General features: G+C 42.8%; 1 protein-coding gene across 1 annotated transcript in view; it reads right to left on the bottom strand.

The window, feature by feature from the left end:
* The window catches only part of VWF (von Willebrand factor), a 148,056-nt gene that overhangs the window by 111,241 nt on the left and 18,916 nt on the right, over positions 1-17,899 (bottom strand). Inside the window, exons 7-11 of the mRNA XM_072844938.1 lie at positions 12,748-12,964; positions 10,507-10,629; positions 7,831-7,942; positions 5,636-5,682; positions 1,165-1,301 (exon numbers count right to left, since the gene is read on the bottom strand). Of these exons, the coding sequence (XP_072701039.1) occupies positions 1,165-1,301; positions 5,636-5,682; positions 7,831-7,942; positions 10,507-10,629; positions 12,748-12,964 (636 nt within the window). The remainder of the gene's footprint in view (positions 1-1,164; positions 1,302-5,635; positions 5,683-7,830; positions 7,943-10,506; positions 10,630-12,747; positions 12,965-17,899) is intronic.

Raw genomic sequence — 17,899 nt, 5'->3', positions numbered from 1 at the left:
AGCTCCGGCGACCAGCGCCGGTGACCGGCGTCCAGCCCCCCCAGCTCTGGCAGGGGCAGGAAGGGCACGCTGCCCGCGCAGCCCATCAGGCTGGGAGGCAGCTGCGCGGTTCGCACTGCCCGAGACTCGTGTGCTGTTTATTTTCCCCGGCTGTGGGTTACGCAGATGAGGAACAGCAATTCCAGGCCCCCGGGTCTCCTCCCTGGTTTTGAAAGGGAAGTTTCAGTGGAAACCCGTTCTACAAGTTCCCAAGCACAGATGGCCTCAGAGCTGCGTTATCAGAGCTTTCTAATGCAGGATACAGACGCAGATGGTGCGTACGACCGTCACACCCCATTTCTCCAAAGCCTGTGACTTCTCTGTTGCTCATGTCCTGCAAGGCAGGCTGATACACCCCTTCACTCCTGTCAGTCTCCTGACTCCATCGTACCTTTCCCTGCCCTCAGTTCTTCTGTCCCCATCCCCTTTCTTCCCCTCTGCTTGATTCAGTTCCCTTTTCAGTCTCCAGGTTAGCTGACCTATTCCCATGTGCAACTGGTCGATTAATTTCACGACTGGGTTAACCTCCCTGTGACACCCCCTCCAGGGTCTCCTTCCCTCCCCGTGCTGGCCTGGCTCCCTTTCCCACCTCTCTCCAGCCATCTCCACTCACTGACCCCCAGCTGCCTCTCACATCCGTCAGGGGAGACAGTGAAGAAAGTCAGGAGCTGCTGACCGGCTAGTGTGCAACAGAAATCACCGGCCAATATGACTTAATGGAAAGCAACCCAAGGTACTACTCTGCCAGTGCACCCTACTCGGTGTCTGAGGAAATGTCTTTTTCCCGGGCACTGGTGAGGCACTGGCCTCTGGGGTACTTTGGAAGGGGCACACCCTCGTCTGCATTTGTTTGTTCAGCTGGCAAAGAGGCGGTGAGGGCTCGTTCTCCAAATCTCATTACGAACCTCAATCTCCAGGTAGGCTCCTGGGAATGGCAGCGAGGAGAAGCAAAACACTTATTAACTAAGGAGAAAGACTGCATCTGTTATTTAAACTAATTATTTCATAGGAAAATTACTTTTGTTGGCCTGTGCATCTGCAATTCATATCATACTCCCACAGCCCTTCCTGCTCCCTCAAGAGCAGGCACAGAGGTGCACGGGCACCAGCCAAAGCTGCTGTTACCTGCACGGTCTCGATGATCACAGAAAAGGAATTTTCCACGCAGTCCTTGGCAAATAAGTACTGACAAATCCCGCTGAAGGTGAAATACTTGTTGTCAAAGCTTTTGAAATGGGACTGGCCGGTGACAGAGCATTCTCCTGAAAAATGTAGAGAGCCATTAATCACCCCAGTGCCAGTTGCGAGCAAAATCCTGCCTGTCCCCCCCCAAGCCACTGAGGGGGAAGAGCAGCCCAGTGGAGCAGGTTGCACAAGGCCCAAGTTCCCTGCAGACCAGAAAGCACCAGCAAGATGCTTATGTCACTGTTTATTCCTGTAAGTCATTACCAGTAGCAACTGAGGCGCCGACACAAGCTGCGGAATATGCTATAAAATCGCACTCAGGAGCTGAAATTCATGCCTACGGAAAAGCCTATATAATGTTTCAAACGGAGGGTCATGACGACGTCAGCAAAAGGCTCAGCTCTCTGCACTGAAGCGGAGTTGATGCTTCTGTAGGGTATACCTCAGCAGCCCTGGAAATTCAGCGCAGTCACTCAAGCCCTCCACAGGTTAGGTTATACCTAGTACCTAAGTGACGGGTGCTGGTGGCACTAACTAATTTTAAACAGCAACCCACACTCTGTTTTATGTAGGAACTAAGTTTCCCTCTTTATACAAGGGGGAAACTGAGGCATGGAGAGTGGAAGTACTAATGCCTAAGACCGGCAGAGCTGGGAAAGACACTCAGGATTATCCAGCGTTACTCACACGCTCCATACGCTGGGACATGATGCCTCTTTACCCCTAATGCAGGAGCTTGCAACATCTTGACATAACACACTTCAAATCTGCTATTACTTAGCCCAGCCAGGCACATCTGCACCCATGGAGCCAGCTGCAGAATGCAGATATTTTTTAGAGTTGAAAATCAAAATTTGCAACAAGAGTTGTTGGACTCTCACTGCTGCTCTGCTCTTGTTCTGCAGAAGTGCTTCATTCTCAGTCTGTGTTTCACAGTTGTGTCTTGGCAGATTGTGAGCCCCCTCTTTGTCTCTCTACTGGTGTTTTTATAGCATTGCAGTATGGTTTTATGAAGGCAACAGTGTCTGAAAGCCTTCTTCACAATGGCCTCCTTGAACACAGCCCCCAAAAAGTGTCAATTCTTTGTCGGGCTGCCTTGAATACCAGTAAGTTATTCTAGCATTAAAGTAAAAATACCTTATCAGAATGAAGAGCTAGAAGATAATCACTGTTGGAGTTATTCCAAGGGCAGAATTTATGCTGGACTTTGCTCTGAACCATTATTTTAATTAACTAGCATAAAGTTAAAAATAATTCTGTAGTTACAATAGCTACATGTAAAGTCCTTACAGAATAATGTGGAAGTCTGGCTTGCCCACCCTTCTACTACAAAAAGAGGCTTTTTAAACATATCAACATCTCAAAATGTTTTGGTAAGTTGTGCCTTTTCATTTCCAGGAAGGCAATATTCAGATGCCACAACTGGGTTGTAGTACCCTGTTATGCTAGGGCCTCTGCAAACACATAGGGAGGCTCCAACTCCACAGAGCTTGCAAAGGAAGTCTTTCATACGAGAAGACTATCATGCTTAGAGATGGTCCCATGGCAAACAAGGTGGGCAGAGACCTCCTTGTCCAGAACAAAATTCAGGTGCTGGGCCTACATTGGCAATCCACTGACAAAGGGTGGAGAAAGGTTAAATGTTACAAGCTGGCAAGTGAACCCCATGAGTCATTCTCTCTTCACTGCCTTTGAGTCCCACATAAGATCTGTCTAATGAACATCAAGTGGAAATTTCCCTCTTCAACATATTATTCAGTGTTAAGCGTCTTAAACCAGCCTGTGCTAAAGCACAACCTCACAGATCCTGAGAATTCTCAGCCTTGCACAGCTCTGATTTGCCCTAAGAAAAGTCCAGCACCCACTGGATGTTTGTCATCCCCTGGAGAGTAAGGCAGCTTGGTATTTACTAGCTCACCCTGGAAATCCTACTTTCTGTTCAATTAAACTTGCACAAAGGTAAAACAAGTGTTATTCTACTCAACTTCAGAGTCAATTAAGTGGGTATCAGATGTGGAGAACAGATTTAAAGAAAACTAGGCATAACCCACCATATTATATCCAGTTTGATTTCCAGGGTGTTCTCTGCAACTAGGAACCAAGAGGACAGGTTTGCAGCATGGAGAGCTAGGGACTGCTGCCCAAGACAAGTCCCAGTCCTTTGGCATTGCTCCTGGAAGGGAAATTTCTTTCCTGCGGCAAAGTCTCTTCTTATGGGTCCCCCTATCTACTCCATTTGGTGTAATGCATCCCATGACATTTCCTGAAACCTACTGCTTTCATAATTAATTCAATTATGATATCAGCTTGAGAGCTTCTTGCTAGTGCTAGCCAGCTATTGCTAGTTGGCTGACACAGCACTGCCTTCTGAAGGGCTACCTCCAGCTGGGTACTCAGTTTTATCACCAAACTTACAGCTTGGCAATTCGTTCCCACAATATAAAAGAAACCTTTCCTGACAAACAGGTTGGTAAAAAAATAATGGAACTACCTTGAGCTTATGTAAGTCTAAGTACATAAACTTTCTGTGACACATGATTTTAGAAATATTTGTTGCAAAAATAACCAACCGACAATAAAAATGTGCTGCAATATTGCTTCAAATAGAGACAAAACAGGACAGGTAACAATATAAACTTGGCTACTGTTACTATCAAGGACTGCTATTTTGGGAGGCTTTGCTGCCCTCCCATACTGTCTCAGTACAGTCTGTAGATCTTAGCAGGTACATGTACAACAGCTGTACTTATACAACCTACAGTCTTGCACAAGCCTAGCTGAAAAGTGACTTGGATATATTGGCGGAAGGTACAAAAACAAGCTGGCTTTCTTTTTGACTTCTGCTTACTCGCCACAGCTTCCCAACTCAGAAAAAGACAGCAATGCTATATCCCTCTTGCACAAAGCTGTATATCAACATCTGTTTGCAAGCCTCAATACCAGGCTTATCTTCATTTCTATAATCACTATGAAGAAAACATGGCTGGAGTTGAGGATACAAATTTGGCCCACATAGTATTTACAGTAGCCAGAAAGCAGGGACGTTAAGAGCTGTAACAGGTAAAAACCGAAGTTAGAAAAAGACCTATTTCTTGTTGGTAAACATGTTGCTGCCCATTAGCTAAAAGACATAACAGATCAGCTGGGGCTGTGTCCTTGATTCTGCATTTTAGACAGTGAGATTCCCTGCCCTTGGAGAGATCTCTAGTGAACACCTCAAACATGGGGCTTCTCACAGTCCTGCTTGGCACAGCTCACTAAAAATGTAATTTCTATTTTGAACACTTGCATACCCCTCCTTTTTTTTTTCCACTGCTGACACTTTGAGGCAAGTGCTCTTTCAGTCTAAAGCAGGAGGAAATGGAGCATTGATGGGTCAGGCAAGCTTAATATTAATAGGAAGACAGACTTTTTGATAGTCATTCTAAGACTTGTAATTCTCCTAATTTGTGAGGATTGCACAGTCTCATCTCAAAACAAAACAAAACCACCAAACCCAAATAACCTGCTCTCTCTTTTCCTGTCCTGCCATAACCCGCCCGTCTCCTTCTCCTCCCTTCCACTCTCAGTTCCCAAAAGCAAGGAGAACAAACTAGATAAAGAGCTGTGCTGCCTCCCTGCAGACTTCTACGCACAACACAAGCAGAGTCAAATGCTGTTTCAGGTCAAGCAGGCCTTTCCATGGCTGAACATAGTGCAGGAACTGAGATGGGATGGGCCATAGAACTAGCAGGAGAAAATAAGGAAGGTGGCACTTTGCTGGCCAATGTACAGCATGAAAAGTCACATTCTCCATGTAGGCAAAAAACTGTGACAGCAGCCACCAGTACCGGTGAGTTTGGGAGGCAGAGGAGGAAAAAGGGAAGCAAGAACACCTGCAGAGCTGCCTCTCCAGTCTGCCACCACCCACGGAAGGCAGGACCTTCTCCCTGGAGCTGTAGCTCCTTCACCTGTAACATGACCATTAGGGCCCAAACCCACGGGGTATTAAGAGTGATCCAGTCTACTCCCAGTACTTCAAATTGTCCCATCAACAAAAGTACGCTGATTCAGACAATCAAATGGGGAATGGTACCTCTTCAAAGAAACCCAGCAGTGTTCCTCTACCTGAAAGCAAATCCTCTGAACATACAGACACTTATGTCTTGGTAAACTAAGTAATCAAAAGATGAACCATTCTTCTCACCAAACAGGATTTTTCATTGCTACACATAAACCATATAGCACAATGTCTGGTTTGTCTCACAAGAAGAACTTAGAAGTATGATCCCATCTAGATTGCACTGGAGCAAGCAAGTAAGAACAAAGACAGATTCACTTTTTGTGTGGAAAAAATATAAGTGGGATGGAAGTGGGAGGGATGTAGGTGAGGCTTACTTGTCAAAACCTGAAAAGAGTAGAGCCGACATACCTGGGCATTCCCCATTGCTGCAGATCCAGGTGCCACGTCGACAAATGCTAGGAAACATATCATGACAAGTTAGGCAAGAGTACATTAATTCAAATCTTCTGTTGCAACTTTTTCCCAAATAATTGAAACATGGGTCCCTGTTTCAGGGAAATTAGACCAGTCCCCAACATCCTTTCCATCTCCCATAACCTCATTTCTTAATATATCCATCCCTTCTTATCATCATTCGACAGCAACTGCTGGTAATATGAGCTGGAATGGCTGCAAAACCCAAGAACTTCTGTTTTCCCCCACCAAATAGAGTGTTTGAGTTTTCAACTACATGCCACTGATATGGAATGAGTTTTAAATGCAATTCTCAAGGTATGTCTATTAATGTGACAGAATCATATGAAAAAAAAGTTTGAAGGGACTTCCAGAAAAATCATATACTACAACCCCAACTCAAAGAAGGGAACTTCAAAGCTAGATCAGGTGGCTGAGGATCTTGTCCATTTGAGTTTAGAAATCTCCAGGATGAAGTCCCATGGCCTCTCTGGGCAGCTGTCCCGGTGCTGCATCATCTCAGGGGAATAATTTTTTCTTTTGTCTAAACAGAATTTCCCTTCCTGCAACTTGTGTCCATTGCTTCATGCTCTTTCGCTATTTGCCTCTGAGAAGAGTTTGGTCTTGTATTCTTTACGATCCCCCTTTAGGTAGTGAAAGTTCCACCATTAGCCTTTTAACAAATCTATTTCCCTTTGCTTCTCCTCATGTCATAAACTCCCCTTCTGTGATCATCTCCAGCATCCTCCACAACACTCTGTCCAGTCCATAATCCTCTCTTTTGCAGTGGCGGCCCAGCACTGGCCACACTATTCCAGTCACAGCCTCAAGAGTTCATCACAGGAGAGCAATAATCCCTTTCCTTCACTGGCCAGTTAGACTTCTGCTAAAGCAGACCTTCATCACTCTAACGGCACGCTGCTGACTCAAGCTCCTCTTGCTTAGTTTCCCTTTCTGTGCAAGTTGCAAGGAGGTGGATTGTCTCTGCTTTAATGTCTTTGGGTGGTGGATTTAGTGCCATCCCCCATAGGCACTACTAGTAACCAGTAACACACACTGATAGTGATTGAGATGGCTATCATTCTTGGGTCTGTGGGATACCATGCCAGACAATCCTAAAATCTCCAAAATCAATTAAGTTTCAAGAGGTGCTAAATTCTTCTTATTCCTTTAATTATCCCAGCCCTTGAAAATCATTTGTGGGGAGTCAGTTTATTGAGGATGGTAAATGCAGAGCCGATGGAATAATGTTCTCCACAGCAGTATCAAATTTGAATAATATAAAGTATTTTCTAACAATACAGTCTATCAGGCAGCACTGATCTCCCAAGAGCACTAAGGTTGAACAATGAGGCCAAGCTCAAAGCTACAGACAGCTCCAGGGAAAAAGGCAAAATGCTAATGTCATGGTTATGGTTCATATTCTGTGAGACATGGTGCAGGTAATGAAAAACTTCTGATTAACAGTGATGATGCATAGACTGTCTTTCTTCTGCACGTGGTGGCCTTCACTGAGTCCTTCTTCTGTACTGTAATTGGAAACATCTGGGCACAGCATTGTCTGAACTCTTTCCACAAATATGTTCACACTTATACAAAACCAGATCAGGAATACATTACTCATTCCCCTTCCTTTCTTTAGACAGCTAGCCTTCCCCTTCAGGCTAGCATTCATGAATGAAAGAAGAATCTTGAGCCATGCAGCTGGGAAGGTTCTTTAGCTTTGTGAGAAGTTCCAAGGACGTGCCTGAGCTAACTCCACTTGGAAAGAAATGGGGTTTAGAGGTTAAATAAATGTAGGAAGTCAAAACAAAGACACCACTGCTGACACTAACCAGACATGGGAACCTGCCGGTCTGTCTTATCCACAGGAAACAGGTAGTTCTCTACTGTTTGAAGGAGTATGACCCTCATATTGTTCTATCAGATCAAGTATCCCTTTAAAAGCAGTGCTGATTTTGTCTTTGTGAACAGCTCACTTCTTGGAAGGGGCTGGCATTTCCAATAAGAGAGCAGGTCCTTTGCCAAGTAAAGGAAATTTCAAAAAGTAGAGAGAGAGATTTCTAGAAAGATATCCAAAACAGTCACTAACCAGTGTGCAGTACTTATCTAGAGCAACAGCAACCACACCAGAGTAACACAGAGTTTACCATGAGTTGCAGTCCTGGGAAATGGTGAAGCCAGGAGGATAATGTTTTCCAGAGTGGATGCAGGAGCAATCGGAGCTTTCAATGCAATGTTCACCATCAAGGAGCTTGCCCTCTGGATAGATCAGGTAGCAGCAGATACACGTACCATACACACACAGGGACACAAACATAACTACAATTAGATTTCCTAGTTCTTCATATACTTTGGCAAGACTTCATACGCATTATTATCCATAGTTAGTCACAGAAAGCAATAAAAAAGAATGAGGCTTGCCAAAAAGCCTCACAGGAGCTGGTGTCTACTTTCCTTCTAGTGCTGCCTCTCCCTCAGATGTGCTGAATGGAGCATTTCTAGTGCTCTCAGAAGAGCTCTTTGCTTAGTGAGTCCCCAAGCGCAAAACACGCATATTGGAACATACATGAGTCAAACACAGGGAGCACGATCAAGGTTGATCAGAGCTGGTCTAGAAACCTGACTGTTGGAAAAATACATGCACTTCACTGACTGCAGTAAAGGGTGTCCAGACAGGTTTTGTATTTGTCATAAGAGGACAGAAGAGGAGACAAAGTAAGGAATGAAGAAATAAAGTTGGACACCATAGAAGTCTAGCAGACAAGGTCTGAGAGAAAGAAAAATTATCATGTGGAGCTGTGGTTTCTCTTCTCAACTTCTGCAGAAGCAAAAAGTGAAAGGGGCAACTTTCCAACTTGGATCCAGCTGCTGGGGTTTCCATATTACACAACTATAATTACCTATTCTATATATAGAATATTTTATCTTACAAAGAATAACAGAGGCACAGAAGAGTTACAAGACTTGTCTGAGATTGCGCTATACGCTAGCAATAGAAGAAAGGACAAGTTTCTTTTTCTTAGATCCCCATGTTGAGAGAGAGTTGATATTCCTCTGTTTTTAAAATAGCTGCTGTAGCAAAACATTTTGTTTGCTGAAAACCCCTCTCCTTCCTCTTTGAGGGTCTCCTTCCAATCGCCTGCAGAGATTCTGGCCCTTTTCCCTGGCAGCAGCAGTCACCACTGACAGTGAAACACAGGTAAGTCCCATTTCTCCCAGTCTTCCCATAGAGCTGCCTGGAAAGATCTTCACTGTTCAGAAAATCATTCCAGTGAGAGATATTCAAAACATGATCTGCACATTTAAGAGTGGTGTGGCTCTCCAGAGAGCACAAGAAAACAGAACGTCTGCCTTTTTTCCCGGCAAGGGTAATTCCATTTATAGCAATTAAAGTAACTGTGTGGTTCATTTAAGGGCGGGGGGAAGACACATTCATTGAACAGATCTTTTTTACTCTTGAAGCACTGGAGGGAAGCTAAACGAAGGTATAATCCCTCATACTAAATCCTGAATTCCTCTATTCATCTGCCAGATCCTCCTGGTTCTCTGTGAAACTCAAATCAAAGTCCTTCCCTGTTGACTGTGCACCAAATAACAGTAAAAGTTTTGGACTGATGATTGTTATTTAATTTCATGTAGTTCCTTCTACCCATCTACTTGTTCCTCATGCAGTACCCTTTCTGCTGAGCTCCTGTTTCTCTGCTCCTCAGTTCCTGTCCCCTCAGACCTTTCCTGTGCTGAACTGACCAGTGCAGCTACCAAAGAACGTAGTGAGAGTCCTTGTGCAGCCAGTGGATTCATCTCCTTCAGCTTTTCCCAACACCCCCAGGATTGCACAAATAATAGCTAGATCCTTCACAACAAAATAAGCTCCTGCGTCTAGCTACATCACCTGTCACCCTCCATGTGCACCTTCCCAGGTCCTGTCACAGAGTGACAGCTTTGAACCTCCAGTAAGTAAGAGACTGGCAGCTAAATGGGAAACTACTAAGCTCTGAATGCAATAATGACTCCTCAAACAAGGTTGACATTCTCACCACTACCTTGTTTTGGAAACCAATTTATGTTCTCAGTAAACCTCCATCATGCTTGATATCTTGTACAAGGGGACAGTAAATACCTCTGTGCAAATGCACAGAAAGTCCAGATTTGAAAGGTGAAATGCAGAGATAGTCCTATTAAAAATAAACAAACAAACAAACCAACCCAAAGAAAACAACAAAAATCAGCTAGAAATGGGAGCATATGGAGCTTTGCAGCCGGGAATAAAACTCTCCTCCTGCAGTTGTCTTAAGTACAATAGACAGAAAAGGAAGACTGTGGTGGTTGGGCTGCCCCCTTTAAGCCAATCCAATCTCCTGTACAAATGATTCAATAATAAGTGAAATAATTCATCTAAAATCATTAAAATCTTTGGAATTATAGTGCAATTATAGTGTTTTTCTGTAAGAAACTCCTTCAGTATATTCTCTGTTCTTTCTTCCTCTAACTGGATGCTTCTAACCAAAAGCAATTCAGAAGGAATCTAGATACGTCAATTGTAAGCAGGCCCTCACCAAGAAAGGCAGGCAATCCTAGAGTATTAGATGGTGCTGATTTTCACAGAAAAATTTACTTTTTACTTGGGTATGAAAAATGGCCCTTTCATGGAGTGAGCATACAGGCATTATAGAAACTGGTTTATTCTAGGGCATGGTCCCAGAAAAGAGAAGTGTTTCTGATTTCAAGGAAATTTAAGGGAAGACACAGCTTTCCTTTTTCTAATAAAATAGGTAGCATCACTGCCAAATGTTTCTCTGTAAATAACCCAGTAAATAAATTACCAGGGCAGCTGCAGCCATCAACACATTGTCTGTGACACACTTCATTGATATTCAGGCTCTGGCAGGTTTTGGCACAAGGGGATACACATTCCTTATACTCCATGCCAACTGGACATCTTGGCCCTGAAACAATTAAAAGAAATTAGAAATGCAAATTGCTCAATAACTCTTAAATAAATAAATCCCTTAATTATCAAAGGCTGAAGCACAGAGACACCAAAAAGGTCATATCCTCTCCAATCAATGATTTCTTTTTCAGAAGCAGAACATTTAAGAAACACTTGATTTTCAGTTTGCTGCAATATCATCATCTGTCAGGTTGTGTAGTAAATAGTTAGAGGCTAAAGCCAATTTCTTTTCTAATAAATTGAGTCTTAGTAACTAAAACCAAGCACATTAAGAACAATAAAACATGGGGAGACGTTTTGCAATAATATCTAAGTAATTTGGATAGGCAAGCATGTGTTGTACCTTTAAGCTATGCAGTTACTCTACTCATTTGTGAAATTATACTGTTTTGTGTTTCCAGAGAGAACTGGGAGACAGTTAAAACTCTGAAATCCCATCCTTCTTCTTCCAGAGAACTGCCAGGACAGGATAACACCCATGCTGTGGTGTCTTTACTGCTGTCATTATGTAGGCTAGGCCATTATGCAAGCACACACTATAGCCATTCCTTCATTTTGATACATAGACATACCCCACAAGACTGTGTGGGCATGGAGTGGGAAGAAAAGGTCAGAGCCTGCCCCTTCCCAGCAAATCCTCTATTGAAGGAGGTGGGAAGGTAACAAGGGAGTGGTCTTGCCCTCTGTGGCTCCAGGGCCTGGGCACCAGCTCGCACTAGTACAGTGTGGCCAGCGCTAGAGCCCTTCCAACGCAGCAGAGCGTTTAGTGCCTCCAATGCAACTATCATCATCATCATCTCCTGAGAAATCATTATAGCACAGAGGAAGGGTGATGGAAAATTAAGCTCCTGATGTGGCAGCAGGCCACCTCTCTTTTTCCTGACTCAGAAAAAGTGTGGTTTGTTAAGTCAAGGGTTGGAAATGAGGTCTAAAACTCCTGGGAACAGAGAGGGGTTCATTTCACTCATGGCTTTAGTTAGACTTACAGACAGCCCTAGCAAAAATGGGTTCTCTGGCTTGCACCCCGAGCAAGGAGACAAGTTTTCATCAGATCCCTTTTATGTCCCAATGGAAAGGTAACAAACTACTGCTAGAAGTAAGACTCTCCTCTGGTGTACAATCCCTTGAACAAGTGGTTGGCAGTATCTTCCTGCCCTAACCATAATCTGAAGGCAGTTTTCTTCAGTGGTGGCCAATAGCAGAATATCTTTACCAGAGAAGAAAGTGTTGTTAGTACAAATTAGTCGTGAAATTAATTTACATAAACATCCTGAGAAAATTGTCCTTCCTGTGTAATGTAAAAACATGAGAAAAATCATTGAGAACATGATATTAGAGGATTGATTTTATTCTTTTATTATTCATTTGTGTGCTTATGTATTTAACCAGGGCTCTCCAGTGGAGACATCATGTGTATATCAGTGGTGGGTGCAAACATGACCTCTCCTCTATAAACGCAAACCATCCCAGTCAATCTATGCACTTCCTTGTTGCAAAATTTTAGCAGAGATGCAATCAGGACCTCTGACCTCAGCAAAACTGGGCTAATAACGGCAGCGTTTTAAGATACGATCAGGATCTCTAACCTAGACAAAAATTGGCTTTAAAAAGGCAACATTCCAATTTCAGTGTAATTGGTTCAAGCAAATAAAGGACAAAACAATTGTCTTTGTGAAAAAATATTAAGGAGAGCCTTTCACGAGGATGCCGACTTACAAGTACAGGCTGGATAACGCCACACATCTGAACCATATGTGAAATAGCTCCTAAACATCCTAGCCTATACCTTTGTGTATCAAATAAGTCTTCACTGATTTTGTATACCATTGTAGGACCTGTAACAGCTCAGGATCTTCTTCATATATGGTTCAAACAACCCTGCTTTAGGGACAACGTCTAGAAAAAGGTGGGTCATGAAGAGCTGAAAGGGGGAGCGAGCAAAGGCACTTCAGATAAATGGAAGTGACAGGCGCTTCAGATTTTAACCTGCCATGCCTGAATCAACATCCTAAAAAAGCACCAGTTGCTTTTAGCTGCAGTACATACATAAATCTGCAAGACAGGCATGATCTCATTTGGAATAAGCAGCCTAGGAATAATCCTGTCAGCTTACTGCATGAGCTCTCTTCAGTCCACCCGTCCAAAATCACTCCTTCGTGAGCGCAGCTTCTTGCATAATTGAGGAACACCGAGCAGTGACAGTCCATGCCTTGGGTACAGGCACAGATGTCTCTTTCACAGAGATCGATGTATGGCTCTGGATCAACTCGATGGTGGCACCGGGAGAAGGTCAAAGATGTTCTTAGCAGCTGGCAGGTTTCCATGACACCCTGCACGACAAGTGAGGAGCAAAGGCAGAAAGAAAGAGAGAAAAAGGGACAAAATGAGTTACTATAATCTTAGGAAGAAGGGAGAAAACCCAACTTTTACAAACATGCTGTCACCACTGTTGTTAAATAACATCAAGTTTATTATTTAACACCACCATGTAGTTAAATACCATCATAGTCATCCGTTTATTCACTACATCCATATATACATGGAGGTGCATTAATATACTGATTATTATAAAATAGAGTGTCATGTAGGGATGTTTCATGCAGAAACATGTCAGTCAGTCAGCAAATGGAGGGAAGCAAAGAACTGCTTCCTACCCAGTGAAGAACCAGATGGTGTCTGGAGTACCAGGAAGACACGCACAGCAAGGGAGAGGAACTTAGGACTGAGGTACTTAGGAAGAAAAATGACCATCTTTTGGATAATGGGGGAACAGAGTAAGTTTCAGAGTGAAAGTCTGAGCCTGACTGGAATCCGAGGAATCAAATTTGTTTCCCACTTCTGGCCACATGTTCCTGTCACTCCTGCTGGCTTGTCCAATGCACAACAGGGCAATTTAACTCAGATAAAAGGCAGAAAAATAACACAGGGAAGAAAAGCAATTTGTTCTGCTCTTCTCGTGAGTTAAATCAGCATGGTGACAGCTAGTGTAAGGAGAGGACTGCACAGTGAGATGGGGGGAGGGTACCAAGACCTCTCCTTTCAGATGGCAGCAAGTTAAGATGAAACTTAGCTGTATGTGAAACAAAACCTAAGGAAAGCTTAGTTTATGGCTAAGTTCTCCAAGGGAGGCTCCCAAATAGACTTTCTTTTTTGTATGCATTATGTCATAGTTCAGTAAGTCTGAGGTACTCAATGCAAATTTCTAAAAGGATGACACTGAGTTTAAATAAGTGGAAAAACAATTTTCTGATACAACCCTAGCACAAACAGTTGAAGCATAACTTTCTTCTACTTATTTGTCAGTGTTTTATACAAGCAGATGTAACCATGCTGTATATTTCAGGTGTTATACATAGTCATTAGGGGGGGCATGTTCTTCAGAATAGTTCACAGTAACGATGCATTACTCCTGAATACCTTAACAAGTACCTGAGGTGACAGCACATACAAGTTGCTGTGCTAATAAATAAATAAATAGATAAATAAATAAGAGAGAGAAAGTCCATTTTTGGGACATGAAAAATAGGGAGCAAAAACCCCACAGAGTTCTGCAGACATCTGGATGTCTTCTCTGAATGGCAGATAGTATACCTGTATAGGAAAACTGCTGAGTAGAAAAGACTTTTTTTGCTAAAGGATGTTTTGTCCAGGTGATCAGCTAATGCTAGTACATGTCTGAACCAAGAGAGAACTTCTTGCTTATGAAAACAAACCAACCAGAAATGTCTGGCCCATTGGGAATATATTCAGAGTTTAGCAAAGTGCTCAGTGAACAACCACACACACAAATACACAAAGAGGTTTTGAGCTTACTGAGAAAGGCCTCAGGGAACTTAAAGCAATGCTAACTGAGTGCCATTAGACAGCTGAATATGATTGTCCTCCAGAAAATCAGCTCCAGCCTGGAATAATTCTGATGCCCAGACAGCAGCCACCACGCTGAACCAGCTGGAAAACAAGACTAGAAGTAAGGGAGCAGGAACTGCATAAATGGTGTTGGTGCTGCTCTAAGACTACACAGAAGTATGAGAAAGCTGAAAGGATGGAAGTAACAACAACAGAAGCAGCCAAAAAAGCTATTAAAGCAGGGCTTCAAGATGAAACTGACATAACCGAAAGTGAGCTCAGAGCCATTCAGAGGTTGAGCAGTGCAGCAACTCCTGGATCAAAGCCTTGATCCAGATACTACCAAATGCAACAGAAAACCAGTATATGCAATAAACCCATTTAGGGGCTGTGGTAATAAGTTTTCTTAATAAGGTAATAGCTTTGTTAAAAAGGTAATACAGCTCAATTGTTATGTTACAGTAGAACTCAGAGACTATATATTCCACTAAACCGTAAAACTAGTAGAAACAATCTTTTATGACCATGTATATTACATACCAGTAAGTGTTAGATGTGAAAGTGACTTTATTTTTAAAGGAGATTACACACACACAAAAAAAATTAACCCCTCCCTTTTTTTCCTATAGTGTTCTTTGGTCTTAATCTTGTTCAATAGCAACATACGTAATGACTGAGCTCTAGCTGATTATCAAGAAACCAAGTGATATATGTTAGAAAGCAACAAATAGTTCGTTTTCTCTATGTAAAGGTTTTCTTGCCATTCAAATTGCTTCAGATTTTCCAGTGACTTTATAAAAGAAATTATAGCTGAAATTTTCCCATGTTTTAGACATATCTCAACTATTGTGATGAATTAACAGACTTGAGCTGCAATATGGGTAAATCCAAATAGATACAAAACCAAAAAAAAAAAAATTCACCATGAGGGTGACTGAAGACTGGAAAAAGTGTTCAGAGAGGCTGTGGAACCACAGCCCTTGGAGATATTCGAAATGTGAGTCGACAAGGACAGAAGCAACCTGACCTAGGATGGCCCTGTTGCAAGCAGGGGGTTGGACTAGATAGCCTCCAATGGTCCCTTCCAACTTAAACCATTTTGCAAATTACTTTTATTTTCTCTCCTTTCTTTCTTTAAAACTCAGTGGTCAGGCTGAACTAAGAGAGATCCTTGTTCTTTAGTTTAGAGGACAATGCACATACCAGATACTGGCAGTTTCACCCCCTGCTGTAACATTCCTGCTCATGGAGCAATAGTCCTGGAAGCTGCTCCACACAAAGAAACATCTAAAACCAACAGACCAGAGAGTGAAGCCTCAGGCTGAAACAGTGCTTAGAGTACAGGTGGCTGTAAGATTAAACCTAGCAGAACTGACTGCAGTATCCGAAATACAGGTGAAGGTCTTGAAATTTCTCCCTTGACGTGGGCATGAGTTCTATTTTAAGTGTTTCTTTAAATGGGTTGGCGGTGTCCTGGCACTGACAACCCTTAGCGACCACAAACTTGCTGACCTTGTTTCTGCCCCAGTCCCACCACACAGAGCTGTAGGTGGAATTTTGTACATTCTTCCAATTTCTGTGGCATTGCCTTCTGCTGCTGCATGAATTGCATTTGTCTATCGCTTAACAATTGTCGTTAAAGAGATATAACCTAAAAAGTAACAGAAGAAAGCAGAGACACCCTCTCATTCCCTTGAAATTTAAACCCTATAATATATAGATACACAGAAGTGTTTCACCAGATCATTCAGGAAGGGTATATTTTGGTGCCATAATTTGTTATAGTTTTACAGAATACACCTTGTTTCGGTTCACTCAAAGGGAGAATGATTTAGCCTCCCGTCTTTCCAAGTAAAAAGCATCCAAAGCCAATATGTTTAGTACACCAAATACTGGCTGTATGTTTGAGCAAACATAATAACAACTGACAGAAGTCACTTCACCTGAATGCTGATTCAGCTAACCTGTATATTTCAGGAGCAGAAAAATGAGATTTTTAGATATAGTGGGCCTCATTTTCACCCCAAAATGTATTATAGTATTGTATGTCCATGTCTTTGCTGGACCTGCTTGTGACCTCTACTATTACAAATTACGGGCCAAAAGGTGAAAACCTCTCCCACTTGCTCTCAGATCTGGGGACAAAGGCTATTTCTTTATTGCATATGGAAGTACTTCATGGGATATGAGTGGGACTATTTCTTACCGATCACAGCAAAAGCTGAATTTCAGCAAAAGCTGAATTTCAGCAAAAGCAGAAATTAGTTGAATTCAGCAAAAGCTGAATTTCAGCAAAAGCAGAAATTAGTTGAATTCTAATTTCAGTCATTTTCACATCTAACATGTTATAGGTATAGTTTCCTAACAAGAAAGAAAAAAAAAAAGAAAGAATACAGTGAACTGTGGCCTCCACACACCATTTCTATTACAGGTGAAATCTAGAAAATAAAGGTAATGTCCAAGAACGTATAAATCAGTCGTAATGCTTTAAAAAATAAATATTTTTGTTTTCAAGGCTGCCTCATTACCACAGTTATGCACATCACTCCATTTTATACTTCAAGATCCATATTACCCATGCTGTTAATCATCTGAGAGGCTATTAGATTGCAGTACTTCATTGAACAGGTAGCCTAAATCATCACATCCGAGTGGTGAAAAAATGGATCAGACAACGCAGAGAAGCTCTTTCTTTTTGGTAACTATTCAAACAGGAGCCGGAGAGGGCAGGGCATGGTAGGAAGGCGGTAGCTCCCTCCCTCCAACACTACCCAGTTTGGCATGCTCTCCGGATCACATGACAAGGTAGCCAACAGGCAGCTCCACCATGCAGATGCCAAGCTGCCTCCAGCCCTAGAAGGGGAATACATATATCTGAGAAGAAACCATACCTGCAGGCAGAGCAGTAGTCAAACGTGTAAGTATGTGCATGTTTTGGAGGCGGAGGGCAGGGAGAGGCCCAGAGCAACAGTAGGGTAAGAGCATGAGCTGGGTCAAGACCTTCAGCCGATACATGGAGCCATTAATCAAGACAAGAGCTCTTCCTTATTAAAGAACACAAAATTGCCTGTGTTTTCTATGATTTGAAAGTAAAAGAGCAACAAGGCTTTCTGGCTTCACTGCTTCTTGCATAGAAGTCAGAAGCCATCTCTCCAAGGATGCTGTTGTGGTGGGGGGGCAGAGAGGGCAAAGAAAACTGCAGATCTGCCCCAAGTGGGGGGACGGAGGCGGGAGGAGCACACTGAACCAAAGCTGTTGTTTTCCTCACCTAGCAGCTGACTGCCTGGCAGGGAGGGAGGCTAGGAGGTGGGGGAGATTTACATTCCTGAAGCTGAAGCAAGCAAACAAAGCACGCTATTAAAAAGCCCTACATTCTTCAGCAGGCACTCATTTGGCTGGACTTCTATTAATAGCACTGT

Source organism: Ciconia boyciana, chromosome 1 (genome assembly GCF_034638445.1).
Source record: "Ciconia boyciana chromosome 1, ASM3463844v1, whole genome shotgun sequence".
NCBI classification, from domain to species: domain Eukaryota; kingdom Metazoa; phylum Chordata; class Aves; order Ciconiiformes; family Ciconiidae; genus Ciconia; species Ciconia boyciana.
Note: the sequence above shows the minus strand (reverse complement) of the source record. Positions and strands in the feature narration are given on the sequence as shown.